The sequence below is a fragment of the Argiope bruennichi genome, chromosome 8 (assembly GCF_947563725.1).
Source record: "Argiope bruennichi chromosome 8, qqArgBrue1.1, whole genome shotgun sequence".
NCBI classification, from domain to species: domain Eukaryota; kingdom Metazoa; phylum Arthropoda; class Arachnida; order Araneae; family Araneidae; genus Argiope; species Argiope bruennichi.
Genome location: NC_079158.1, coordinates 98,691,778 through 98,715,903, shown reverse-complemented (window position 1 = coordinate 98,715,903; position 24,126 = coordinate 98,691,778). Strand labels below are relative to the sequence as shown.

Here is a 24,126-nt window from a genome sequence, read left to right as displayed (position 1 = left end):
TTTCTAATAGTTAATCCGATCTCAGCGCACATGACAATCCTACATCAACTCAAGTCCTATAACCACACCTAGCTTAACTCTCACGGCCTTTTTATTAAATTACAGCCAGTTACCCCATTACCCCAGAACTAAACCGTATAAACAGGAATTATTGTGACTGGCGGTTGTGCTCATTAACTATCCAAATTTTTGCATAAGAAAACAACTACCAACAAAAGTTTAAAGAATCTTCAGACCGTTGGTGAAAGGCTAGAAATCTTTTCCATCATTTCTTTTAATATGTTTAAATTCCCAGAGTATTGTAATATTTTATTAAAATTACTATCCATATTAATTTCCTCTGATCTCTTTGAGTTCGATACATTATGTTATGTGATGCTGGACAGAGCCTATTTCCCAACCTACACATGTGTTGTCTTGCATCCTTCCGAATCTGTAGAAGTATTCTGGAAATCTTCCTTGTCCCGATATAATTTGCACTATCATCGGGTGAAATATTCTTTTTATAATTTTTCTTTCCAGTATGAATTCGTATGTTATGCGTCCTTTGCTCGACATTATCCATCTATCCTGCCACTACATAGTCATATCTCTTCTATCTTATGCCCAATGATGGATAAATTGGATTTATTTTTTAAAGTTTTGAATTATACAGGAAATAAAAGCAGCAATATATATACATATATTGTTGTTTTATTTAAAGGTCGGAAATGTATGAAAATTATAATATTTTGAAACTTATCGCGCTGCCTAACATTACAATATATAATTTCAATTAAATAAAGTTATTTTATTTTAGCTCTTTGATACTCTTTTGTTATGAAAATTTCATAGTCTTTCGTCGATTCGAAATAAAAACTAATTTTGTAATTTCGTATCCTACAAAGGTTAAAGTTATGAATCAGCATAAATGAGTGGTTTGCTCTGTCTTCCACATTTTTCCACTATAGCATGCACGAATGCTTTCAGCTTGTTTTCCCAAGGTTTCGAAAACAACAGATTTTTACAATACCTTGCATTAACATAAAAATTGATGTTAAAAATTATTACGGAAAGCCTATTGTTTTATTTAAAAGCAATTTGATTCACACGAAACATGGCTTTTTATGATTTCTCTTATGGTAACGATATTAAGTAGATAGAAATACCAATCATTAAACATTTTTACATATTTAAAAGAGTTACTGAAGTTTTATCAGTTGTAAAAATATGAGCACTTATTGCCACGCTTTTTTTTGGACAGCATTTTTAATAAAACTGTATCCCCCCCTTTTTTTGTACAAAAATGTCAAATTTGGAAATCTGAATTCCACTTATTCGTTTCTTCTTTTAATTTGTAAGTAGTTCCTTGAAATGATTTCATAAACTCAAAAGAAAATTAATCATATTCAGGTAAAGAGAAAAAAGGAAAATGTTATAGATTTCTACTACTATACTTGATTATTGAATGAAATACAAGTTTATGATATAAGCTCGTACTCATTTTATTTTTGTACAATTAATTTGTAAACTTGATATCAACAAATTAAAATAAAATTACATCTTTAAGGGAAAAAAAAAGACAAGTAATTATCGTAGAACTAAAAAAAAAAAAAAAATGTGAAATTACAAAGATAAGCTTAAAAATTAATTTCATTTAATTGAAGTCTTCCTATGAGCTTAAAAATAAAATATCTTTAAAAATATTAACTTTTTCTCGAAAAAAAATTCATTAACAAAATCTTAACAGGAAATTAAATCATTTAAAATGTTTGCTGATCAGTGGCACTGAAATGAGGGAAAAAATAAAATTATTAGAGATATCTACTGCTTTACTTGAATATTGGATGAAATACGATTTTATGATATGAACTCAAGGTTTTCATTTTTTATACTACCAATTCATAAAATAAACTTGACATCAACAAATTAAAATTAAAATCCACATTAAAGAAGAAAAATGATTATCGTAGAATTAAAAAAACAAATAAATAAAGCGAAATTACAACGATAAGTTTAAAAATTAATTTCATTTAATTGAAGTCTCATTATAGGTTTAAAAATAAAAATCTCTGAAAATATTAATTTTTTTAGAAAAAAAAATTTATTGTCAAAACCTAAATATGAAATAAATTCATCTGAAATGTTTACTGACAAAGCAAAAGTAATTTATAAATATTCTGCTAATTAAAAATACTATTTATGATACTTAAAATTTCTGGACACTATCAGCAGGATGAACTAGAATTATACAATACAGAGTAATAATTTACTACTAATGAAATAATATATGCATATATTCAGGCATATTCGTGTTTTTATATTATGTTATTAAAAGCTAATTCTCAGCAGCAATGGGAAGCTAATTTTAGACATATAGCAAACATCAGCCAATTAGGAAATGCCCTCAATGTTTGATAACTTTTCGTTTACAAACACTACCGATATATTTTATCTGGCCGGACGGTTCATCAAAGAGATTTGACAGAAAAAAAAAATAAAGCAAACATAAAAGAGTCTTAGTTGGCGTTCCATATCTGGCAATTCATCGCCAATGTATAATGAATAGAGCGGACTGAATAAAAACAAATCTCTCGCCTCAGACGAGTTGGCTGGCGTTGCAGAAAAACAAAATCAAAACTTTAAAGTAGAATCTGAAGGGGTAAAATTATAACAGAAGTCACAGAGGTCGTGTTTTAAAAGCTCGTTTTTTTCTTTTTTATATTTCTACTTTCTGTGCTTGCGTATGGTGTGAAGTCAGAATTTTTATCTGCTGGTGCATTTCTTTGCTTTTGTTTTGGGCGGGTGTAAATGTCAGAGCGACAAATTTCCGCGGGTTTCATCAGTGCTTCCGGATTGGCTTGAGAAAATGCAGCCTTGTCAACCCAAAACGTAAGATTTAGGGACGTTGTTACTGCCACGAAAGAGGATCTACTTAATACGGGTAAACAAAGTGAGGCTGTCAGATTTCGGGGTTTCCATCTTTTGCTGAGAAAAAGTGTTTCTTAAAACTTCAAGTAGTTTAGTATTCTTATCGCACTTTTGGGAAGCGAATTTTTTTCAGTAGTTGTTTTTTCATAGTTGGAGAAGTGTAAAAATAGATGTATCCTTAACCCTTTTATAATTTTTAATTTAACAAATAAATCTTCACTTTCATCTTTTAAAAACAAGCACTTAAATATTTTTTTTTCATTTTTAAACTCGAATGGATTTAAATAGGTTCGATAAATGTGTTTCTTATTTAATGTAAATAAACAATTTCTACTTTTTAAAGTTTTATTTTTAGAGACAAAAGATGTTTGATTAGATGTTTATGAGATATAAGAGTTAATTCTATATTTCTTACATTTCGAGTATACTTTATTCTTTTCGTGTTTTTGCATTACAAATTTAATCCTTTTTAATTTATTAGAAAAAATATTTATATATAGTATTGAGTAAAAACTTTTAATTTTGTGAAAAATTCAGCTTCTTCTTTTAAAAGCTTTATTGTAAAATTTTGATTATTTTGTAGTTAATAGTTTTTTTTTTATTTGCAAGAAGTTAATTTTACATATATTATTTTAAACTGATTTCTTTTTATAGTCGTAGAAAATAATCAGTTCCTGATAAGAGATGCGCTAAAACTTTGTTAGCCATCATCGTTACGAATTGAACTTGAAAAAGAAACAAATTCGCAGATTCCTTAGTTGATTTTGTTGATATTCAAAAAATAAAAAATTCTATCATTTTTATAATAATCTTCAACATTTAGACTTTTACCAACTATAATTTTTTCCTATTAAATTCGATTTTTTATTAAAAAATATTAAATCACATTTTATTATAAAAGTGGAATGTAAGATAGAGGATCACCATAAAGAACTCTCCCTATATGGAGATTCTAGTTTACAACTGAATGATAATGATGGATGAAACTGATTAATGAAAGCAAATGAAAGCAAATTTCATACACATACTGCGGAAGATATGTGGATATGAATTCGGCAATATATATAAATATATATGTAATGATATTTTAATATCTAATTTAATCTAAATTAATTTCCTAAATTTTTGCCTACTTCGACCTATGTCGGGGTGATTCTAAAGTGCTCTCTTGTTTCCTGATACCATTTCACGTATGAAGCTGTGTAAAAAATTACTGCGCAATCATTTCTATGTCTCAAGTGAAAATGATACTTTCGGTGTCCTTGTCAAAGATCATCATGTGTATTGAATTGGCGCGTGGCCGGAAATCCCATGTTATATAAGACTAGTAATCATTTGGTTCGCCCTTCTTTCTTCTTTACTTCTGCTTTTGTGTCGCGCTGCGCCTTCTTGTAAATAATCATGCCTGCCTCCTGAGAGAGAATAAAACAAAATTAAAAAATACAAAGACTCTTCACTGCTTATCAAACCTGCATTCTGCTTCAAACAAAATAATATTACACACACACACACACACACACACACACACACACACATATATATATATATATATATATATATAATATCTTCTACACAAAGATTAAAATGTAAGCTTAAGGTCGATAAGTAAAAGAAATTTTTTGTCAGTTTCATACTGCGTGTCATTCCTTTTTGAATGTGCATTTTTTACCATTCGAACTTAAATGAAATTTTGCATAATTCAATTTTCTGGTTCTGATAGAGCTGAGTAATATTCTAACGGCGACTGTTGTTATTTTTTTTATTAAATTTTTTTCCTCGATTTTTTTTTTTTTTTTGAAATTTGTCAATCCATGGCTTTCATTATCTTTATATAAAATTTGGTTCATTTCAATCATTAATTTTAGCTACAAATGCTTCCAAGCATAGAAAATTATTTTATGACCGCATGTATTTTCACCATAAATTATCTTTAACTATTAGCTTTGCTAAATATGCAAATCATTTTAAATAAAATTAATAATACTTTATTTTGATAAATTTATATTTATTTGAAGTATCTTTATATATATTTCATGTGCAATGAATTTTCTTTCTATTTCAGTTCCGTCGACAACGACCATGCTGTTGGCAATTCTTTTCCAACTTCTCCTGATCTGTGGTTACTCTTCCGCCAAAGGGCCGCCAGAATCATATAGATCCTTGTATCCCAAATACAATCATGAGATATATTACAATACAATGGTTCCAGAGGATACCGAAGTGGATGTCATTCTTAGAAAGAATCATCCACAAAAGTAAGAAAATTCTCCATATCACACAGCTGGATCACCGTTTCATGTTATTTTGTTTAAATATATTTTGCTATGAATCCAGTACTGCAACAAGGAACTGGCAATCAAAGTGCAGGGACACAAGAATGGTTATTAATAAAATTTAACTACTAGATTGCTATTAACAGCTGCGTAAATAATATAATCCAATCAGAAAAAAGATTTCAGTGGAAGATTAAAAATTAAAGCTGAATTAAAAATCTTTCAGAAAACATATTCATTTTTCTATTAATTGATTTCAGCGATATGTTAAATTTTTTTGATAAAAACTGTTAGAAAATTCAATTAATTCTATAGAAATAATTATAATTATATATAAAAAATAATTTTGCTAATTTTTGATTTCCTTGTCAGATTTACAAAGAAATTAAAGCATAATCAACATATAATTCTAAATTTGGAAATCCATTCTTGGTAGATCTGGTGTAATATTAAACAGTATTTTAATATGAGAAATCAATCATTCAAATTCATATCACTATATATTTAAAAAAAAATGTAGGAGATATCTTTGTTTTATGGAAATTTAACGAAACAATGGGTAACCACTTTTTTACTTTCTCGTATATGCAGAGTATATTTCTCGTATATGCTATACTTTCTCTATAGTGATAGTAAAAAAAAATAAAAAAAATTCGAATTCGAGAATTTGACGAATCTTCACGTTTCAGACCTCCATGTGTTCGAAAAACACATTTCTGGAAAATGTCTGTGACAAAGATAACTCAAAACTGCTTTGAGCTAGATTGTTTAAATTTGGTATACGGTCTTTGGCAAATTTCTATCAAATTTTAAGTAAAATCCCTTCTGAAGAGCTTCATCTGTCCGGCTGTTCGAATATAATTTAACACGATAATTACAAAACGAAGAGAGCTAGATCGATAAAATACAGTACACAGATGTAACATCTATAATGTAGACTCCTGTCAAGTTTTGAGTCAAGTTAAATAAAGGCTTGTCTGTATGTCAGTCTGTACTTTGAGAAACAAGTAAACGCGATAACTCAAAAACAAGATGACTTAAATACATCAAATTTGATATGGGATCTTGTGGCTGTGTGTTCAGTTTTGTATCAAATATTTGTTTCCATCGGTTAAGGAAAATGTGTCTAAAACACAAATTCGATTTTTGTATACAATTAACCTTATGCCATAATATCGCCAAATAACTCCCTAAAGATGACACGATAGTTTGAGTAAAAATGTTAAAGTCACGCCAAAAGTTAATATTTCGTAACTATTGTGCGATAATGCCATCTAAGGCGGTCTCTGGCATGACAAGTTTATTAAAGAGTATGCGAGAAAGTTTTGGGGAGACTACTCAGGCTGGTTTTAATTAGATTTTACTAGATGATAGTATTGTCTTTATTTTACTCATAATTCAACCTTTTCTGCTCAAAAATTTATTTATTTATTAATTCATTGTCAAATTTAGCCCTTTTTTTTTCCAATTATTCTCGCCTATAAGTTTTAATCTCACAAACAAAATTAAGAGGGGAATTCGCAAAATTAAGAGGGGCCCTGGTGGTACGGTCTCGATTCTTGAGCCGTAGGGTTTCAGGTTCGAGACCAAAGAGCCGTCGTGTAAGGGGGTCCGTTGCTGTAATTCCACTGGTGTGGAGAGAGGGGTGCCAGCTCAGGTGTCGTCCTCGTAATCTGACCACGGTTCAAAATTACGAGGTCCGTCCCAAAAAAGTCCTAGTGTTGCTCTACAACGGGACGTTAATATAACTAAACTAAGCTCGCGAAATTAAGAAAGAGTGGGAAAATGCTTTCCCATTGTCAGATGTTATGTAAAATTTCCATGAACTACTATGTGGGGTCGTTAAGAGATTCAGTAAAAAGTTCAAATTAGTGCAACAGTTATTTATTTACAGGTTTCCTTATACACAAATGATTTACTTACAAGATTTTGGAATAATTTTAAGATAGATGTAAGAGTATGCAGTATATGCCGTCGTCTGACCTGAATTGAGTCATAGAGCCACAAGGCTTCAGAGGGTGCTGTCTCTGACGTCATCAGTCAGTTATGGTTAGTATTAAAACAGTGGCTACAACTGTGAATTTCTTGCAAATATCTAACAAAAAAAGTTAACCGAGATCCGTTTCCGTCAATGTAGAATTGTAGACTTTTCGGAGACTACGATTCTTGTAACAAATAGACAGTACTGCCATTATTCTTCACTATATTTTCACCCACAAAGTCAGCATTTTATGTGGTTCAGTGGCGTCAGATCTCCTCTTGAAAGAATTTTCTTTGTATTATCTGTTTTACGGAAATGAATTGAAAAATGAAATGCATTTTTTTCCTCGCATATCTGTATTCGTCTAAAAATTTCCATTCCGAGATTTTGATAAATCTTCAACATTTTTAAATCTCTCTGAGATCAAATAAGTCATTTTTACTTTCTCGCAAACGTAGAACAGAGAAAGTATAGTTATTGTCCAAAAATTTGACTCGAAATTGTGACATTGTGACTCGAAATTGTGACCAATCTCCACGTTTCAGATCTCCCTGAGATCAAAAAACATATTTTTGGAAAATATCTGTCTGTCCATGTCAAATATAACTCAAAAGTGCTTTGAGCTAGACAGTTAAAGGTTGGTATGTGATCTTTATACCAAATTTGCAGATTTCTATCTATTTTTCAGTAATATCTGTTCATAAGAAGTTCGTCTGCCTGGCTGTCCGAATATAAGTTAAAACTTTAACTACAAAACGAAAAGAGTTAATTGGACACAATTCGATACACAGTTTTAGTATCTATGGAATAGACACCTAACAAAGTTTTAGCTAAATCCATCCAGCGATTGACTGTCTATCGGTCTGTACTTTCAGAAGCGCGCAAACGCAATAATTCAAAAGCGCTGTGAATTCAAAAGCACTTAAATATATTAAATCTGGTATGGGATTTTGTGACTTTTATGTCAAATTTTTGTTACAATCGGTTGAAAAAAAACGTGTCTATGACAAAATTCGATTTTTGGATACTATTAACACTTTCTAGGGATTGATCTACAAATAACTCGCCAAGGATGGCAGGACAGATATAGTAAAAATGCATAATCCTTTCAAAAGTTAATGTTTCCTAACAATTGTGCGCCATTGCCATGTGAAGTTTCCCTAATATGGCGAGTTTATTAGAGTGTATAAAAGAAAATTTTGGGAATAATATTCAAGCTGGTTAGAAGTATATCCATCTGTATGTAAACGTAATCAATGAAGCTGTATTAACAAAATTACGTATGCAGTCTTAATACTACAGTTGTAGATTTCCGTATAATTTTGGGTAGTTTATTAGAGTGTATAAAAGAAAATTTTGTGAAGAACATTCACGTTGGTTAGAATTATATCCATCTGTATGTAAACGTAATCAACGAAACTTTATTAACAAAATTACGTATATTGTCTTAACACTACATTTGCAGATTTCCTTATAATTTTGGACCTTTTCTTAGAAGTTTGTCCGTTCGTTTATATGTGATCATGACAATCGAAGAACGTAATGATTTAGATCAATTTAATTCGGATCACTACTGAAATTTTGTATCAAAATATGAACCAAATCTGTCAACTAGTTGACTTTCTGTTTGGAATACTTTTTATTGTACGTATGTATGTATCCAATAATTCGGAAAAAAATCGGGCTAGAATGATTAATTTTAATAAGCGAAATATACGCTATAATTGTTGATTTATGTCAGTTTTATGTGAGATAGGTCTAAAGAAAGAAGAACTGTTTCAGAATGCAAACGCATCCCTTTGGACACGAAAATACAATACAATGTACAAGTAAATTAGAAGGCTGGAGATAGAGGGGCGGATGTCAGACTAGGCAGCTGCCAAAGACCTCTAGACTAAGAAGGAACATCAAGCAGGTCATTTAAAGAGATATTATTTGTCTAGTTTACAAATGAATTTGTAAAAAATTTAAACTCTATTTATTATTAGGATATTATTAACACTTTATCTAATGTGAACTATCATATTCTTATCTTTTTACTTCATTCATTTTATAATTTGTATATTTATAAGAACCGAGTAACCTGCTTAAATAATACTATGTATGACATGTACAAATGTGTATGTCTCGCAGACATAAGTCATAATAAATCAATAATAAGATATTCATTTTTACAAAATTAAAAAATTAATTCAAAATAAATATTAAATGCGTATTGAATTAAATATTTGGTAATTTATTAAACTAAACTGACTTATTGAAAGAGAACCTCGTAATGTGTCTGCATAAGGTTGCAAAATGTGACTGAAGAGGAAACTCTTGGGATGGTTTTCAACACATTTCTTTTTAAACTCTTTTATTTAACTTCGTATGTTTCATGTAAAAAAGGGGTGGAATTTTTTTAATTATTTTTTCCCTCACGTCATGGCATAGAATTGTACCTAGAGTACCGAGCTCTAGTACAATCAAAATTAGTAGTTCCCGATTGTTATAGAATATTTTGATAACAGTTGATCTCTCAAGCTATCAAATAAAATATTAATTTACCTAAAATATAATTTTAAAAATACCTTCTTGAAATTAAATTAAGAAGTTAATTTTTAGAATTCATAATATTTGCAAGCTTTCAGTTTGAAAGATGTTAAAGACTAAGTAGAAAATAATAATAAATATAATTTTAAAATACTTAAATCGATGCATTAAAAAGGAAAAATATTTTTATGAGAAATTTGGAAATTAAAACAAAAATTGCAATAACTTGGCGCATAAAGCAAAAAAAAAAAAAAAAAAAAAAATGAATTCTGATGCCACAACAAATGCTGAAAAATACTGAACAATCATTGTATTAAAATTATAATGCAACATGATTGCTTGATTAACTTGAAGCTTCAATTAATTTTAACTTCAATTAATTTGAAGCCCTATTTATCTGTCCCACGCGCTTTTAAAACTTTGTTTCGATTTCTTGATTTTCAATAAAAAGTTTTTTTTTCTTCTTTTTAATACATTAATGAAAAAGTTTTTTCATTTATACATTTATTCTTTTAGTTTATGGCAAGCCGTAAAAGTAGAGAGTCGAGACTGCATGCTCCAAGAATACAGGCACAGGGAAGGTGCACAAAAATGAATTAATGAAGTTTATATTAAATCAGTATGATCTACTGCCAAATAAATAAAAGAATTATGTTATTATATTTCCGTGATTGCTTAAAATTTTGGAATAAATATAAAACCTTTTAGAAACAAACGAGCGATTTGTATTTTATTTCCATCTATGTTCATAGTAGAACAAATAAACATGGATGAAATAAAATACAATTCTAGAATTATATAAACATAGATATATAGTATATAATTCGCATACATGTAATAAATATATGGAATATTATGAACATAGATGTAATAAACATATAAAATATTATGAACATAGATGCAATAAATATATTTATTTGCATCTATGTTTATAACATTCTTTGGAATTTATTTCGGAATTAATTTTCAAATTTATATAATCATGATTAAACTTTTTTGCAGTAGTAAAAATGCTAATCTATGTAAAAAGAGGTAGAGATAAAAGATGAAGAAAATTATTTGGATATTATAATAAAGGATGAACAATTAAAAAGAATGTAACGTGTACGATGAAGATACTGTTCTGGCATTTTTTTTGGTGGGGGGGGGACGCAGAATCACCTCGATTTGACCCTGAGTTTTTATTCCTTCACTATTTTACTTTGAAACTTCATTTGCACATTTTGCTATGCCATCGCACAAAACGATCAAATGCATATTTCTAATGCAAGTGCTAAGCATAGTTTATTATATCCACTTTTATATTCATATCTCTACCATATTTCTCATTGAACTTAAGTGGGTAGTAAAAAAAAAGTCTGAAAAAACTTGATGCATGACTAATTTTCATAAGGTTCATCTGTTGCCTTGCTGACATAAATTAATGTTTTATTTACAAACAAGTGTCAACGTTAGTGTTTACTTCTTTCTGAGCAAACACAGAGTTCTTGTCTGTCAAAATTATTTACTTATTTTTTATAGGTTTTTTTTTTTTGTATAATCATAAAAAAAAAAAAAAAAAAAAAAAAACTTTTTACTATATTTTTTAATCTTTGAAGTGTTTACAATTTCCCAAATTGGATAATAAAGGATTTCGAATTAAAAAAATCCTCAATTTTTAATAACATGAAAAAAAGAAATGATTGCAGCAAAAAATTTCGAAATTATATTTTTCAGAAATGAATCCTTATTTAAACTTGATTCATGCGAAATTCTTTTTTGTTGTTTATAATGGCACTTGCCATGGACAAAATCGGTGACGAAGCAATTTTAAGCCAAGGGAGCGTCTCTTATTTTAGTAGCGCCAACTTGGTCCAAGAGTACGTCTCAGCTACTGACTCATTACATTCGCTTGCACAACCCCTTTTTATACAGGGGCACATTCACACATATCAGAGATAGAACAGATGAAGAACAACCTTGCCCGAACCTAGGACACCCAGATCACGGACCCAGACACGCTACCCCTATGCCAGGACGCCGGCGCGAAATTCTTTAATTCTTACAAGCGAATTAACTTAGGGTTATAGCTACAGAACTAACTTAATTCATAATTGTAATTCAATTCGTAATTCGCATTACGTAATTGATAAGTGCATAAAACCAGTGGCGTATTTAGGTATTTTGAAGTCCTCTTAGGCATCGTATCTTATGTAACCTGCAAATTGAAGAACTAGGGTTAGTTAATTATTTTTATTAGTAACTTCGTGAAATTGTAAGTTTTTTATTTATTTGTTTATTATTAATCACGACTCAGCGGTATTCACGTTTGAACAAAATTATATTTAAGCAGATACTTACTTTTTTATATTTGCAGTAATAACTAAATGAACATATTGAAAGTATTGAACGTATTAATTAAATGAAGGTATTGAACATTTTCATATTCGATCTGTATGTGGTCCTCTCTCAAGTCAGCTACCGTAGGCAGTAAGTAGCATAGTCTGCCCAATCGTAAATTTGCTATTTCCTAATAGACTCTACGTTATAAACGCATACGCATTCTCACCATTTAAACGTGTACTACCTCTTATTATAACTGCTTAAATGAGAACGAGAAAAAAGAAAAATATATGAATAAATAGAAATATTTCCTAGGAAAAATGATTTTAAAAAATGGCGTTTTCTTCTTTTAAAAAATTACAAAAAAATTCAACTATTTTTTTTTGGTGAAAAAAATACTTTAAATGATGATATTCTTAATTAGAAAACTTTACAAATTATGAAATATTCGTTTTTGTGACTGCATAGTTGAATTGCAATTCAGAAACATTTTTAGATAATTATTTCACTTAGAATTGTTTCAGGAATTATAAAATACTCGCACATTTATGCCATTTTTATCCTAAAGTATAGTTTTTATGCATATGTAATCTTTACAAATAATAAGATAAAATATGTGTATGTAAATTTGTTGGTCCTTTAACAGTACATCCAAGTGAGTAACAGTAGATCCAAGTGAGTTGGCTTCTCACTTGGATCTATTGATTTGATATAAATATACTTTGGAGGATTAAAATGTGCATATTCATGCGATTAAAAAATTTAATTTAAATTTAATTTAATTTAAAATTAAGTAGGATTTTGGTATTTTTCCTCTTTTTTGATTGATCTGATATGAATTTAATAGATATTTACGTTTTTAATGTTAAATCTGTTTACTAAATATTATTTCAGTTCACTTGTACTCTTACAACAAGACAATTAAACTTCCTCTGATTGGATTTAGTTCAAAATTTGATAGAAATATATAAATTTGTTTTAAAGTCAATATACCAATTCTCATTCATCTAACTCAATGCGTTTTTGACCTATCGTGTTCTCAGACAGACAATCATAGTACCAAAAATGTATATTTTGTGTTCAAAGAGTTTTGAAATTTGGAGATTCGTCAAATCTCGAATTCGAATTCTTTGACGATTACAATATTTTCACTATATTTCTCTCCATTTTCTCCTTACACATATTTTGGCGCATTTTGGGTTAAGCTTCCTAACAGTAACGATAATCGTGCATACATTTGCACCTCTTCATTTTGGACAATTAAATCCAAAACTTGTTATATATTTGGATGATTATTTATATGTCTAGATATATAATTTACTTGTAAATAATGTATGCCTAGTTATATAATTTATTTGTAAATACTCTATGATATTGTTACGAATCTGTGATGCGGCTTCCCAGCATAGTTGGTTCCATAGGAGGTCCCAGAGCTTGGTGACAAACTTGGCTACCATTTGGCGACTTGGCTACGAATTTGGGGCCAAAATAGGTTATACCTGAAACATCGAGAATTTTCCCGAGCCGTCCAGTAGGAACCGAGTTACGCCTCGAACGCTCCTGATTGGTTGAGAGGCTTCTGGCCCCGCCTCCTGAGACCTATAAAAGGAAGCAGCCGCAGCTGCCGGGTAGTCGTGAACCAGTGGAGTGCGAGAATAGTCGGAAGCGACAGAGATGAATAGGCGGGATCGACGGTGAATTGAGCGCGAGAGTAGTCGGAATCGACGCTAAAGAACTGGCCTTCCAGAAATAAGCGGAGCAGCGACGGAGTGAAACTAGTGCTGAACTAAGCTGTGCGCTACTGTCTGCAGTAGAGAGTCTTGTATGCTGCACGTCTCGGCTGAAGATAATCGTCTTCTGTGATGTATATAGTTGTCGTCCTTGTGCTGTCTTGTGTGTCTTCATGTAAATAAACGTCGTTGTTTTATTTTCTACTGCCGCCTGCTGATTGAGCGTTCTCCACACCATATAACTCCCACTATCCAAACGAACCCCCGGTAAAATTCGTAACAATATGTCTAATCTTGATGTCAAGAACGCGTATCAAATTTCATTTATTTAAATGCTGCTTTTTTTAGTTATTCTGTTCATATGTGCGCATGTTTAGCAAATTGGCAGATCTATTTGCAGACATGCGTTTGTAGATGCGCATAGTAGAGATAAATGTATATACTTCTAACGATGTATAGACTTATAATTTAACGTATAAACTTCTAATAAATGTGTAAATTTCCAAGGAGCTTTTATTTCAAATAAATTGTAAATTTTGATATATTAGGCCTATAATAGATTCATCATTTTAGCTCGTTGCAGTTTTAGTTGTCTTACTCTCAGATAAGCATTAACAACTCCATTGTAAATCAACGAACTCAGAATTTCTGCAGTTAGGTGATACACAGACCACTCGGTTGAGGTAGATATATTTGGATAAAGACCCATAACTCATGCCTCCAAGGAAGAATATAAGTATCCTTGAATATCATCTGCTGTCACCAGACCATCCGAAATTCACAGCTAGTCAGGCAGTTGGACAGGCCCACTGATAAATGCTAGGATAATATAATCAAAACATTTCAAATTGTTCTCTTTGTTTTATAATCTTTTAATTTTAAACAAAAATTCTGTATAATCGAATTTCTGCAAATGTTATGGTAGTTCTAGGTTAATAAGTAACATCTTTTTGCAGTCCACTGACTGTAGAAGTATGTAGAACAAGAACTATTAAATTCAAGAATCCTTTAAGTTTCTGCTGTCACCAGACCATCCGGAATTCACAGATAGTCAAGCAGTTTGACCGGCCCACTGATAAATGTTAGGATAAAATAATCAAAACATTTCAAATTGTTCTCTTTGTTTTATAATCTTTTAATTTTACACAAAAATTCTGTATAATCGAATTTGTGCAGTTATGGTAGTTCTAGGTTAATAAGTAACATCTTTTTGCAGTCCACTGACAGTAGAAGTACGTAGAACAAGAACTTTTAAATTCAAGAATCCTTTAAATTTCGAGTAACACACAAATATAATTCCAAGCATGCATTCTTTAGATTCAAAGAGGTCTGAAACTCAGAGACTAATCAAAATTTCGAGGTCGAAACCTTTACCGATTACAGTACCTTCCATATTCCATTAAACAAGAAAATAAAAAAATAATACTCATTAAATAAAATAAAGTACTAGAGAAGTAAAAGCAATGAAATTTGCTAAATGCTATTAATTTCCTTTGATTACTTCCTTTACTATAATATCTGTCATAATAATTATCGAATAATTATGAATGTTTGAGCTTCTAATGGTAATTGCAAGTATTATACTCATGAAATTGGAAGCTTTTAAGGTCATTACCATCCCTTCATTGCACCATGATTCTATTCACTACTCTGACATGATAAAGCCTTAGCTTCAGCACGAAAATTAATGCTTGTCATTATAATTGGTATTATGGTTGGTTTGAGTCAAACTTACTGTAATTAGCTGAATTAGGGATTGGATGAAAGACCTCGGAGTCATTAGAGGACATTTGAGATATATTATTAAGTAGACGTCGCGCATGCGCTCTCATGAAGGCTACTGAAATTCAATAAGCACCAGTTTTGTCTTTGGGAAGATTAAAGGATTTAATTTTTGATTCAAAGCTGGAAATATAAACTAGCGTTTACTTTACGAGTCGAATTAATAAGAGAACAAAACAAAATAAATGGCGTTTTTCCATATAGTGATATATTATATATTTATAAAATAATTAATAATTTAAATATATATAATATATTTAAAAATGAATATTCTTGAAGTAGTTTTTACTATCCGGTAAACGTCACATCGATATATACTTTTAATGAATTTTTTTCTCATCATCATATCGTCAGTGTTATATCAAAATGTCGTATAACGAATTTGTCAGATTGCATTTATTTTAACAAAATAGTATAAGTAAACTCTTTCTTGAAAAGTTAACTTCGGATGCAACTGAAATATTTTTGTCTAACTATTTCTGTTTTGTCATCACATCATCCGTGTTGTATCAAAATGTTTCAAGTCAAATTTTCAAATTTTTTTTTTATCTGCTCTATGTATGATATCAGATTGTCTGAACGTCACTTGATGCGATATGTCTGGTTTCCATTATTACATCAAAATGCCAAATGTGTAACTGTATTAAATTTGCTGAAATATAAGGATTTATTCCATATATATGTGATGATATCTCTTAATCTAATTTAAATACTAATTAATTTCCTAATTTTTATCTCAATTTAACCCATATTAACTTTATTCTATACTGTTCTCTTATTTCCTGATCCAATTCCCACTTTATTTATTTAATTAATTAAATCCTTACTATGGTAAACAGCTGTCTTCAGCATTTTCACACGCTCCGAGTGAAGGGGAAGCATTTCACACGTTCCGAGTGCAAAACCCCTAATATTTACAACATTCTTTCAAAAAATACCTAAGATTCCCTTTCTTAAGTCGACACGTGCAAAAGAAATCCTTACCAAATCTCATAGTAAAATCACTGAGGGGAAAAGTTTCTCTCTCTTCTGCTCTTGTGTTGCATCTCTTATTCTTTGTATGAAAATTGTGCCTCCCTAGTAAAAAAAAAAATTAATTAAAATTTCAAATGATTCTTCTTCTTGGCCACGCATCTGCCTAAATTATATTTACATATGTGGTTGTCGCAACGTCACTAAATGCGATATGTCACTAATGACTCCCACTATTATATCAAATTTCCATGTGCTTCATTGTATTGAATTCGCTAAAATATAGGTAAACTTTATATGCTCTATAAATGATATGTGATAGTCAGAATGTCACACACTGCATATATATCGATAAATAAATGTCACACACTATCAAATATATCGCTAATGGTTTCCCTATTATATCAAAATGTATTATATCAAATTTACTGTGTTAAATTTACTAAAATATAAATATCTGCTTTAAATATGATATGTGATGTCATAAAATGCGATATGTCACAAATGATTCCATAATGATTCAAATTTCCATGCGCGCCATTGTTTTAAATTCGCTAAAATATAAGTAAACTTTAACTGCACCATATATGGTATGTGATTGTCAGAATGTCACAAATTGCGATATGTCACTAATGGTTCTTCTTATTAAATCAAAATACCATATATGTTACTATACACAGTTGTTATATACGATATTTTGATTTAGTAGTGGCGATATTTTGTAGAAAGGTATTTTAAACTACGAATTACAACCACAATTGATGTCGAATAAAGTACTAGTGAACCTTATCTTACAAAATGTTCAATATTTGCAAACAAAAATAGTTAAAATAATTATCCCTTTTAAAACAATTTCATCATATTTGTTGGTCGATTAGCTGGTTATGAGTTAATGGTGCAAAAGCAAAATTTGTCTAAGGCAAACAAAAATGCGATATGTCACTAATGATTCCCACTACAATATCAAATTGCTATATGCGCCACTGTGTTAAATTCACTAAAATGCTAGCATACTTTATCTTCTCTTTAAATTATATTAATATTGTCAAAATTAATATAATTATATTAAATATTGTCAAAATGTTACAAACTGCGATATGCCGTTAATGGTTTCCATTATTAAATCGAAATGTCATATGTGCTATTGTAAACGCTTGTTATATCCGATATTTTGATAAATATTTTATAGCAGGGCATTTTAAACTTTGAATTACAACCGCACTTAGAATCGGATAAAGTTCTAGTAGAGTGGTAAAACTTTATATTACAAACTTTTCAATATTTGTGAGCAAAAATAGTTAAAATAATCATCTCAGTTGAAACAATTTCATTATATTTATTGATTGGCTAGCTAGTCATGAGTTAATGGTGCAAAAGCAAAATGTGTCCAAGCCAAACAAAAGAAACAAATATGAGGCAATAGCACTTTCCTCCTTCTCTGTAGAAATTATGAACTGTTAATCTAATCAATCTTTAAGGCGAGAAAAAATGAATTCTCGTTGATGGAATTACTAACTACAAACAATCCACGCCTCTCGCGTGCATTTCGTCGACTCTAAAAGATAGCACTCGAGGAAGTGGGGTATTCTATCTTTCCCAGAATTCCTTCAGTGAGTCAATCTGTCTTCAGGGGGAAAGGAAAGAAAAAAGCGGCTAATGTTAAGTGTCCAGTGACAGCTGACAAAATAAATTGAAGAATTATTGAGAAATATATTTATAAGCTCGCACTGATTGTGAAAAGAAATTACATATAATAATGAGAACAGCTTAAAATCTTAATGAAAGCAATTCGTTACAATTTTCTTTAGTTGTAATAGTTACTTTGACAGCGCTCCTTCAGAGTTGTTTACTTATGCAGATGCTTCAATGAATGTTCTTGTGTGGTGATTAATAAATTCTATGACAGAATCGTGCTAATGCTTTAATGTTGTTTCAGACTCAGCATCAACATAATATCAATGTAAATTTTTACTACATGAAACCGACATATCATTCAATTTTACATAGATCATGTAGTAGTTACGTGTAACCTGTCTATATATCTATATATCTGTATATAAATGGATATTTATTTGTCTTTTCATACGAGTAAGAAGCTTTTGTCCGATCTCGTAGAATTTAAACACAAGTACTCTTTAACCTTTCCTTGGGCCATGGGAAGTATACTTCCCACCAAATTCCTCAATCTTTGTAGGAAGCTATGTAGGTTGGCATAAGTTCTGACAAATTTTACAAAAGACAAAAACTTAAATGCTTCAGTTCCTTATTTTACAGAAAATGGCGTGTCTCGATTTGTCATTTAATTATTAATTAACCAAGTTAATTAATTAATTAATTAAATTTATTCAATAAACTACATGAGTAAATTTTCTTAAGCCAACCTTAATCCTAAAAAATATTTAATATACCATGACTAGGAAAAAATGGCTTTTTAAAGGGTTTAGAAAAGAGGAAGAACATTGTCAACAGTACAAAATGCAAAAATTTAATAAAATATATTAATTTAAACTTCTTCCAGTTTTTATGCTTTTTCATTATACACTCCTGAAGGCCGCGGTGATTTCATGTAAAAGGTCTCGACTTCGGAACCAGAGGGTTTCAGGTTCAAGACCCAATACCATAGAAGAACCATCTTGTAAGTGGGTCTAGTGCACATTAAATACGTCGGACCAAACGTCCACTCACTGATGTGAGGCAGAATCTAGGAGAAGGGTGTGCCAGCCCACTTGTCGTTCTTGTATTCTGACCATGGTTCAAAATTACGAGACTCGTCCCAAAATATCCTAGTGTTATTTTTATAAACGAGGTATTTATGTTACTGAACTGAGCCATTGTACATTCTGAAAATATTATCTGACAAAAATTATTGCTACATTATATTAAAACTCAAAAACTATTTTTTAAAGATATGAGTCTCATTTCTTGTCTGATTTTAATGTGTTTAAGTCTATTTGCTATGTAATCTGTAAAACTCGTTTAATTTCTATATTTGTACTCGCGTAATCTGCAAAAATATTAAATATAAATTTTTGTACATCATTGCTCGTATATTATTTGTTCTAATCAGAGAGTTCAGAAAATTAAGTTAGTCTTTGATCCATAGTTTCAAACATTCAGTGAAACTTTTTTATTTATCAGGGAAGAATCTCTGTTTTATTTATTTTAATTTTACATTTTATTTATTTTAAATTACTAACTTGTTTTATATGTTTCTCAGTTGAGTTTGCCAACTTTCTGCCATTTCTCAAATCTGTATAACTTCTTACAATTATCACATATTGCCACATTGAAAAGAGGCAGTCGGCTCTCCATGGCCGAATGGTCATGGCACTGATCTCATAGTCAAGAGTTTGTGTGTTCGAATCCCGCTAGAGACAATGCGATTCACAGTTTGTATAAATATTTAATTCATTGTCTTTATGTTTATCTTTATTTCATGTTCCAGAAGATTCTGGACATTTCTTTAGTTTACCAGGCAAGTGTTCTGGACTTTACTTACTGTCTCCAGAAAAGTAGTCGGGCCGCGGTGGCCTGGTAGTAAGATCTCGGCTTCGGAACCGGAGGGTTTCAGGTTCGTGACCCGATTCCACCGAAGAACCGTCTTGTAAGGGGGTCTGTTGCACGTTAAATCCGTCATGACCAAACGTCCTCCCGCTGGTGCGGTGTGGTGTGGTGTGGAGAGGGGGGGTGCCAGCTCAGATGTCGTCCTCGTCATCTGACCGCGGTTCCAAATTACGAGGTCCGTCCCAAAATAGCTCTAGTGTTGCTTCAAACGGGACGTTAATATAACCAAACCAAACCAGAGAAGTAGTCTGGAACTTTCCCTGCTAGTATCAAAGCAGATTTGTCAGTCACTATATTCTCAGTTCAGAGTTGAGTTAATAAATTGGCTTTGCTCTACTTCTTGTGCGTGTCATTGCTTTCCACACTAAAGTATCTACGTGACAATATTTTTATTTGATTATATTTATTGATTGATTGTATTATTTAATTTTTGCTATCTTTGTTTATAAACTATAATTGTCTGTTTCATCTTTGTTTAGAAAATCTAGAGGCCATGCTTTTAAAAATTTTCTTTCGGGCCTATTATTTTGTTTGATTAGTTTTTAAAGTCTTATTTATCAATCTTCTCATGTTTAGAATAACTTTATGTAGAAGACATTTTCTCTTCCTTTTTTTTATAATTTTATTTAATTCGCTATTTTATTAATTTATTTCTAATTCTGTTTACTTTACTTCTGCTTTACTTTTTCTTTCTTTATGTTCTTTCAAACATTTTTTTCTTTCTAATTTCTCTCTCTCTCTCTTTATGGAAATCGCTGTTTTATTTTTATGGTTCAAAGCCAGATTTATCCATCTTTTTTTAATTGACTATTTATTTTTTAACAAAAACAATTTCTTCTTCCTTTTACTTTACTTTAATTTATTTTTTTAGTAATTTATTTCTAGGACTGTTTACTTTTCTTCTACTTTAGTTTATCTTTCTTAATGTTCATTCCCTTTTTTATTTCTTTCTAATTTCTCTCTTTCTTTTTTATCAAATTCACTGCTTTGTTTTTACGGTTTCAAATTCGAAGTTCCATAACGCAGAATTTATAAATATTTCTTTATTTAATCATTAATTATTTAACAAAAAAAAAAACCCCAGTTTCTTCTTTCTTTCATAAGTGTTTGCTCAAATTCACTATTTATTTGATTTGCACCTAGAAATCCTTTTGTGTCAAACTATTATATAGTGAATTTTTCATTTCTCTCGTTTAATACCATTGTTTAGTTTGATGTTTCTAAACCGAATTTATCATTTTTTATAGCATGCATAAAGGGTATTTTCCAATTTTTTTATTTGCTTTAAAAAAAAAAAAAAAGAATTTGGATTTGTTTAGTCTGTCTCTTCTTGAGTACAAGATTTAGAAGGCTTTTTTTTTTTTTTTTTTTTTTTTTTTTGAAATTTCTGTTTGTCATTTGGTGAATGATACATAGTATTGAAACGTTACCATCCCTTCATAGAGAATGAAGGCCATTCCAGCTAAGAATAGGCGATTCGAAACAATCCCCTCTTGTATTCTATGGAAGAGATATCAGTCGAGTGAGAACTGATGGGAGGGGGGAGGGAGAAATCCGAACTGGGGAAAGCAGAGATGCCAAGGGTGGATCATCACCGATAATTAACTGGATCCATTAGTGAGATCTACGGCTCTGATTCTTTCTGTGAATTCGCAGAACGTCGTTGGAATTCACCACTGGATGGCTGAGACGAACTCTGGGGAAGCTACTGTGCGCGCGCCACTTACGACAAGCCAGGGTCGTCTAATTTTAGGAAGCTGTTGTTTTGCAGACGCCACTGGCACACTTTCAGGGCACTGGGGTCATTCTTCATTTTATCGCGACTCTGTTTTGGGGTGCAGTTACCCTCCCCTTCCCAACCTTTTTGTACTCGGATCGTGTTCTGTGTTGTCTGGAATCGTGTGAAGTCGTGCCAGCTAAGGCGAGTTCATGGGGTTTACACAACCCTCTAGCGCCCAAAAGAGAAAATGAGTCGAGAATTAAGTTTTATGTGCTGCGAATCGTGAATGAATAAAAGAAAAAACTTAACTCTTTCAAAAAAGATATGTGAATTACTTTATAATATGAACATGAGTGATGACTGTGATGTGGTTGTTTATGACAGGGTGGCTGAAGCTTTTATTATTTAATGACTTCTTTTAGCTTTCTCCTTCAATATATAATAGAGTAAAACTTTTAATTTTTTTTCTTCTAAATTTTAATCCATTGTCTCATATTTTCAATTAATATTATGTTAATATAAGAATTAATTTTATTTAATTCAAACCTTTTTGTACTTTTTGAGTGAAAAAACTTATCTCTCTCAGGAAAGATATGTGAATTGAAGAAATGTCATAAAAACGTTAATAAATCTTCTTCATCATCGTATTAATAAATTTTAATAAATAATAAATAGAATTCAATATGTAACATTTTTTTCATTTCATGCTATAAAATTTAAACATCAATTACTAATACAAAAGAAAAAAGGGAATAACAAAAAATTTAATTGAAACTATTTTTTAAAAACACATTTTTATGACCTCGCTAAATTACAGAATTTCTAATTTTATTTATTTTGTAGTTTTTAATCTTGAATATCTGTTAGTTCTCAAACTTAATATTAGTTTGAGTAATTCATGAGTAACTGTTAATTAACTTTCAAAAATATTAAAATAGTATATTTTCTACAAAGATATATAACTATACAAAACTTCAAATTTGAAACGCATCAATAAATAAAAATTCGATTATAAATTTGCATCTTTTCAAACATAAACTAGTGAACAGAAATAAATGTTTCATAAAGTATTAGTTCCTTAGATTTTTTAAACCAATTTTAACTGTATCAATCAAGAAAGTTTTCTGCAAAATGGGATATTCATTATGTTTTTTTTAAATCGAAATATTATGCATATTGGATTTTTTACTGTGATATGATAAAAGAAATAAAATACAAACTCTGACATAAATTATTTAATTTTTTTGCTATTCACAAAAAAGTAAATTGAATGCATTTTTTTTATTTCTAAACCTTTTGTCACAAAATGATTCATGCAATTTTTAACACACTTATTGGCGGAAACATATCCCCACAAAAACCTTTTTAAATTTTTAAAAGCAATTGGTTTTTATAATTTCATTTAGCATTTCAATTTATTGCCAATTTTACAATGTTAGATGACATGGACTTTCAATTTTATTAATCAGTTTCTAATTTTACAGGATCTTACATAAAAACGCCTTATTTATTTTAACCATATGACCAGCGCAGTATAGTCAAATTTGGCTCTTGCGCCACTAAATCCCACTATCCATCCATCCATCCATATCTGATGGAAATTACACAGTAGATTTATCACGACTAATTCAATTAAATAACACCTTATGTAAAAACAATTCATAGTTAAAAAAAACTCTAGCTGTGTTTCAAGCTCACTTAGTCTAAAATATTTAGCAAAATCTATGAGACAGCATACCAACTTTTAAATATCAATGACTCGGATAAAAATTATTTAATGACTGGACCGCCGCAACAACAACACTGACGGGAACTATGGTTGAGTCCTAAGGGCATTACCGGCTACGGTACAACCCTTCCCTAAGGAAGTACGTATCATCGTCGATGAGAGGAACCAGACCCACACCTATTCGTGTACCCATCAGGGTGGCGAGAACCAACCACCATGCCAGAAGCTTCTCATCTTCATTGCGCGGTGCCCCCCGGGAAGGATACCAACTTTTACATTCTTAATGAAATTAAGTATCGAAAAATAGTTTACATAAATTTATCTCGGAATCTTTCACTATGAAATGATTTTCACAATTTCCAAACATTGATTTTGGAATCCATTCATCTGATGGAAGACTTTTCTCTAAACTAATTAATCAGACAGGTCTACTAAATTGCGTCTTATAAAATAGCAATTCAGAGATTTTCTCAATTTTAAAACATTCATTGTGGAATCCATTCATCTAATGGAAGTCATTCATTCATCTGATCTGACTTGTCAGATAGTTCTATTAAGTTGAATCTTATAAAATAACAACTCAAAGATTTTCGCAATTTTAAAACATTTAT

The 24,126-nt window shown here is 30.5% G+C and overlaps 1 protein-coding gene across 3 annotated transcripts in view; it reads left to right on the top strand.

Annotated features, from left to right (window-relative positions):
* Positions 1 to 24,126, top strand: part of LOC129981598 (protein NDNF-like) — a 186,004-nt gene that overhangs the window by 130,653 nt on the left and 31,225 nt on the right. For all 3 annotated transcript variants that reach the window (XM_056092506.1, XM_056092504.1, XM_056092505.1), the window contains exon 2: positions 4,973 to 5,165. In XM_056092506.1, the coding sequence (XP_055948481.1) occupies positions 4,990 to 5,165 (176 nt within the window). In that variant the 5' untranslated portion in view covers positions 4,973 to 4,989. The remainder of the gene's footprint in view (positions 1 to 4,972; positions 5,166 to 24,126) is intronic.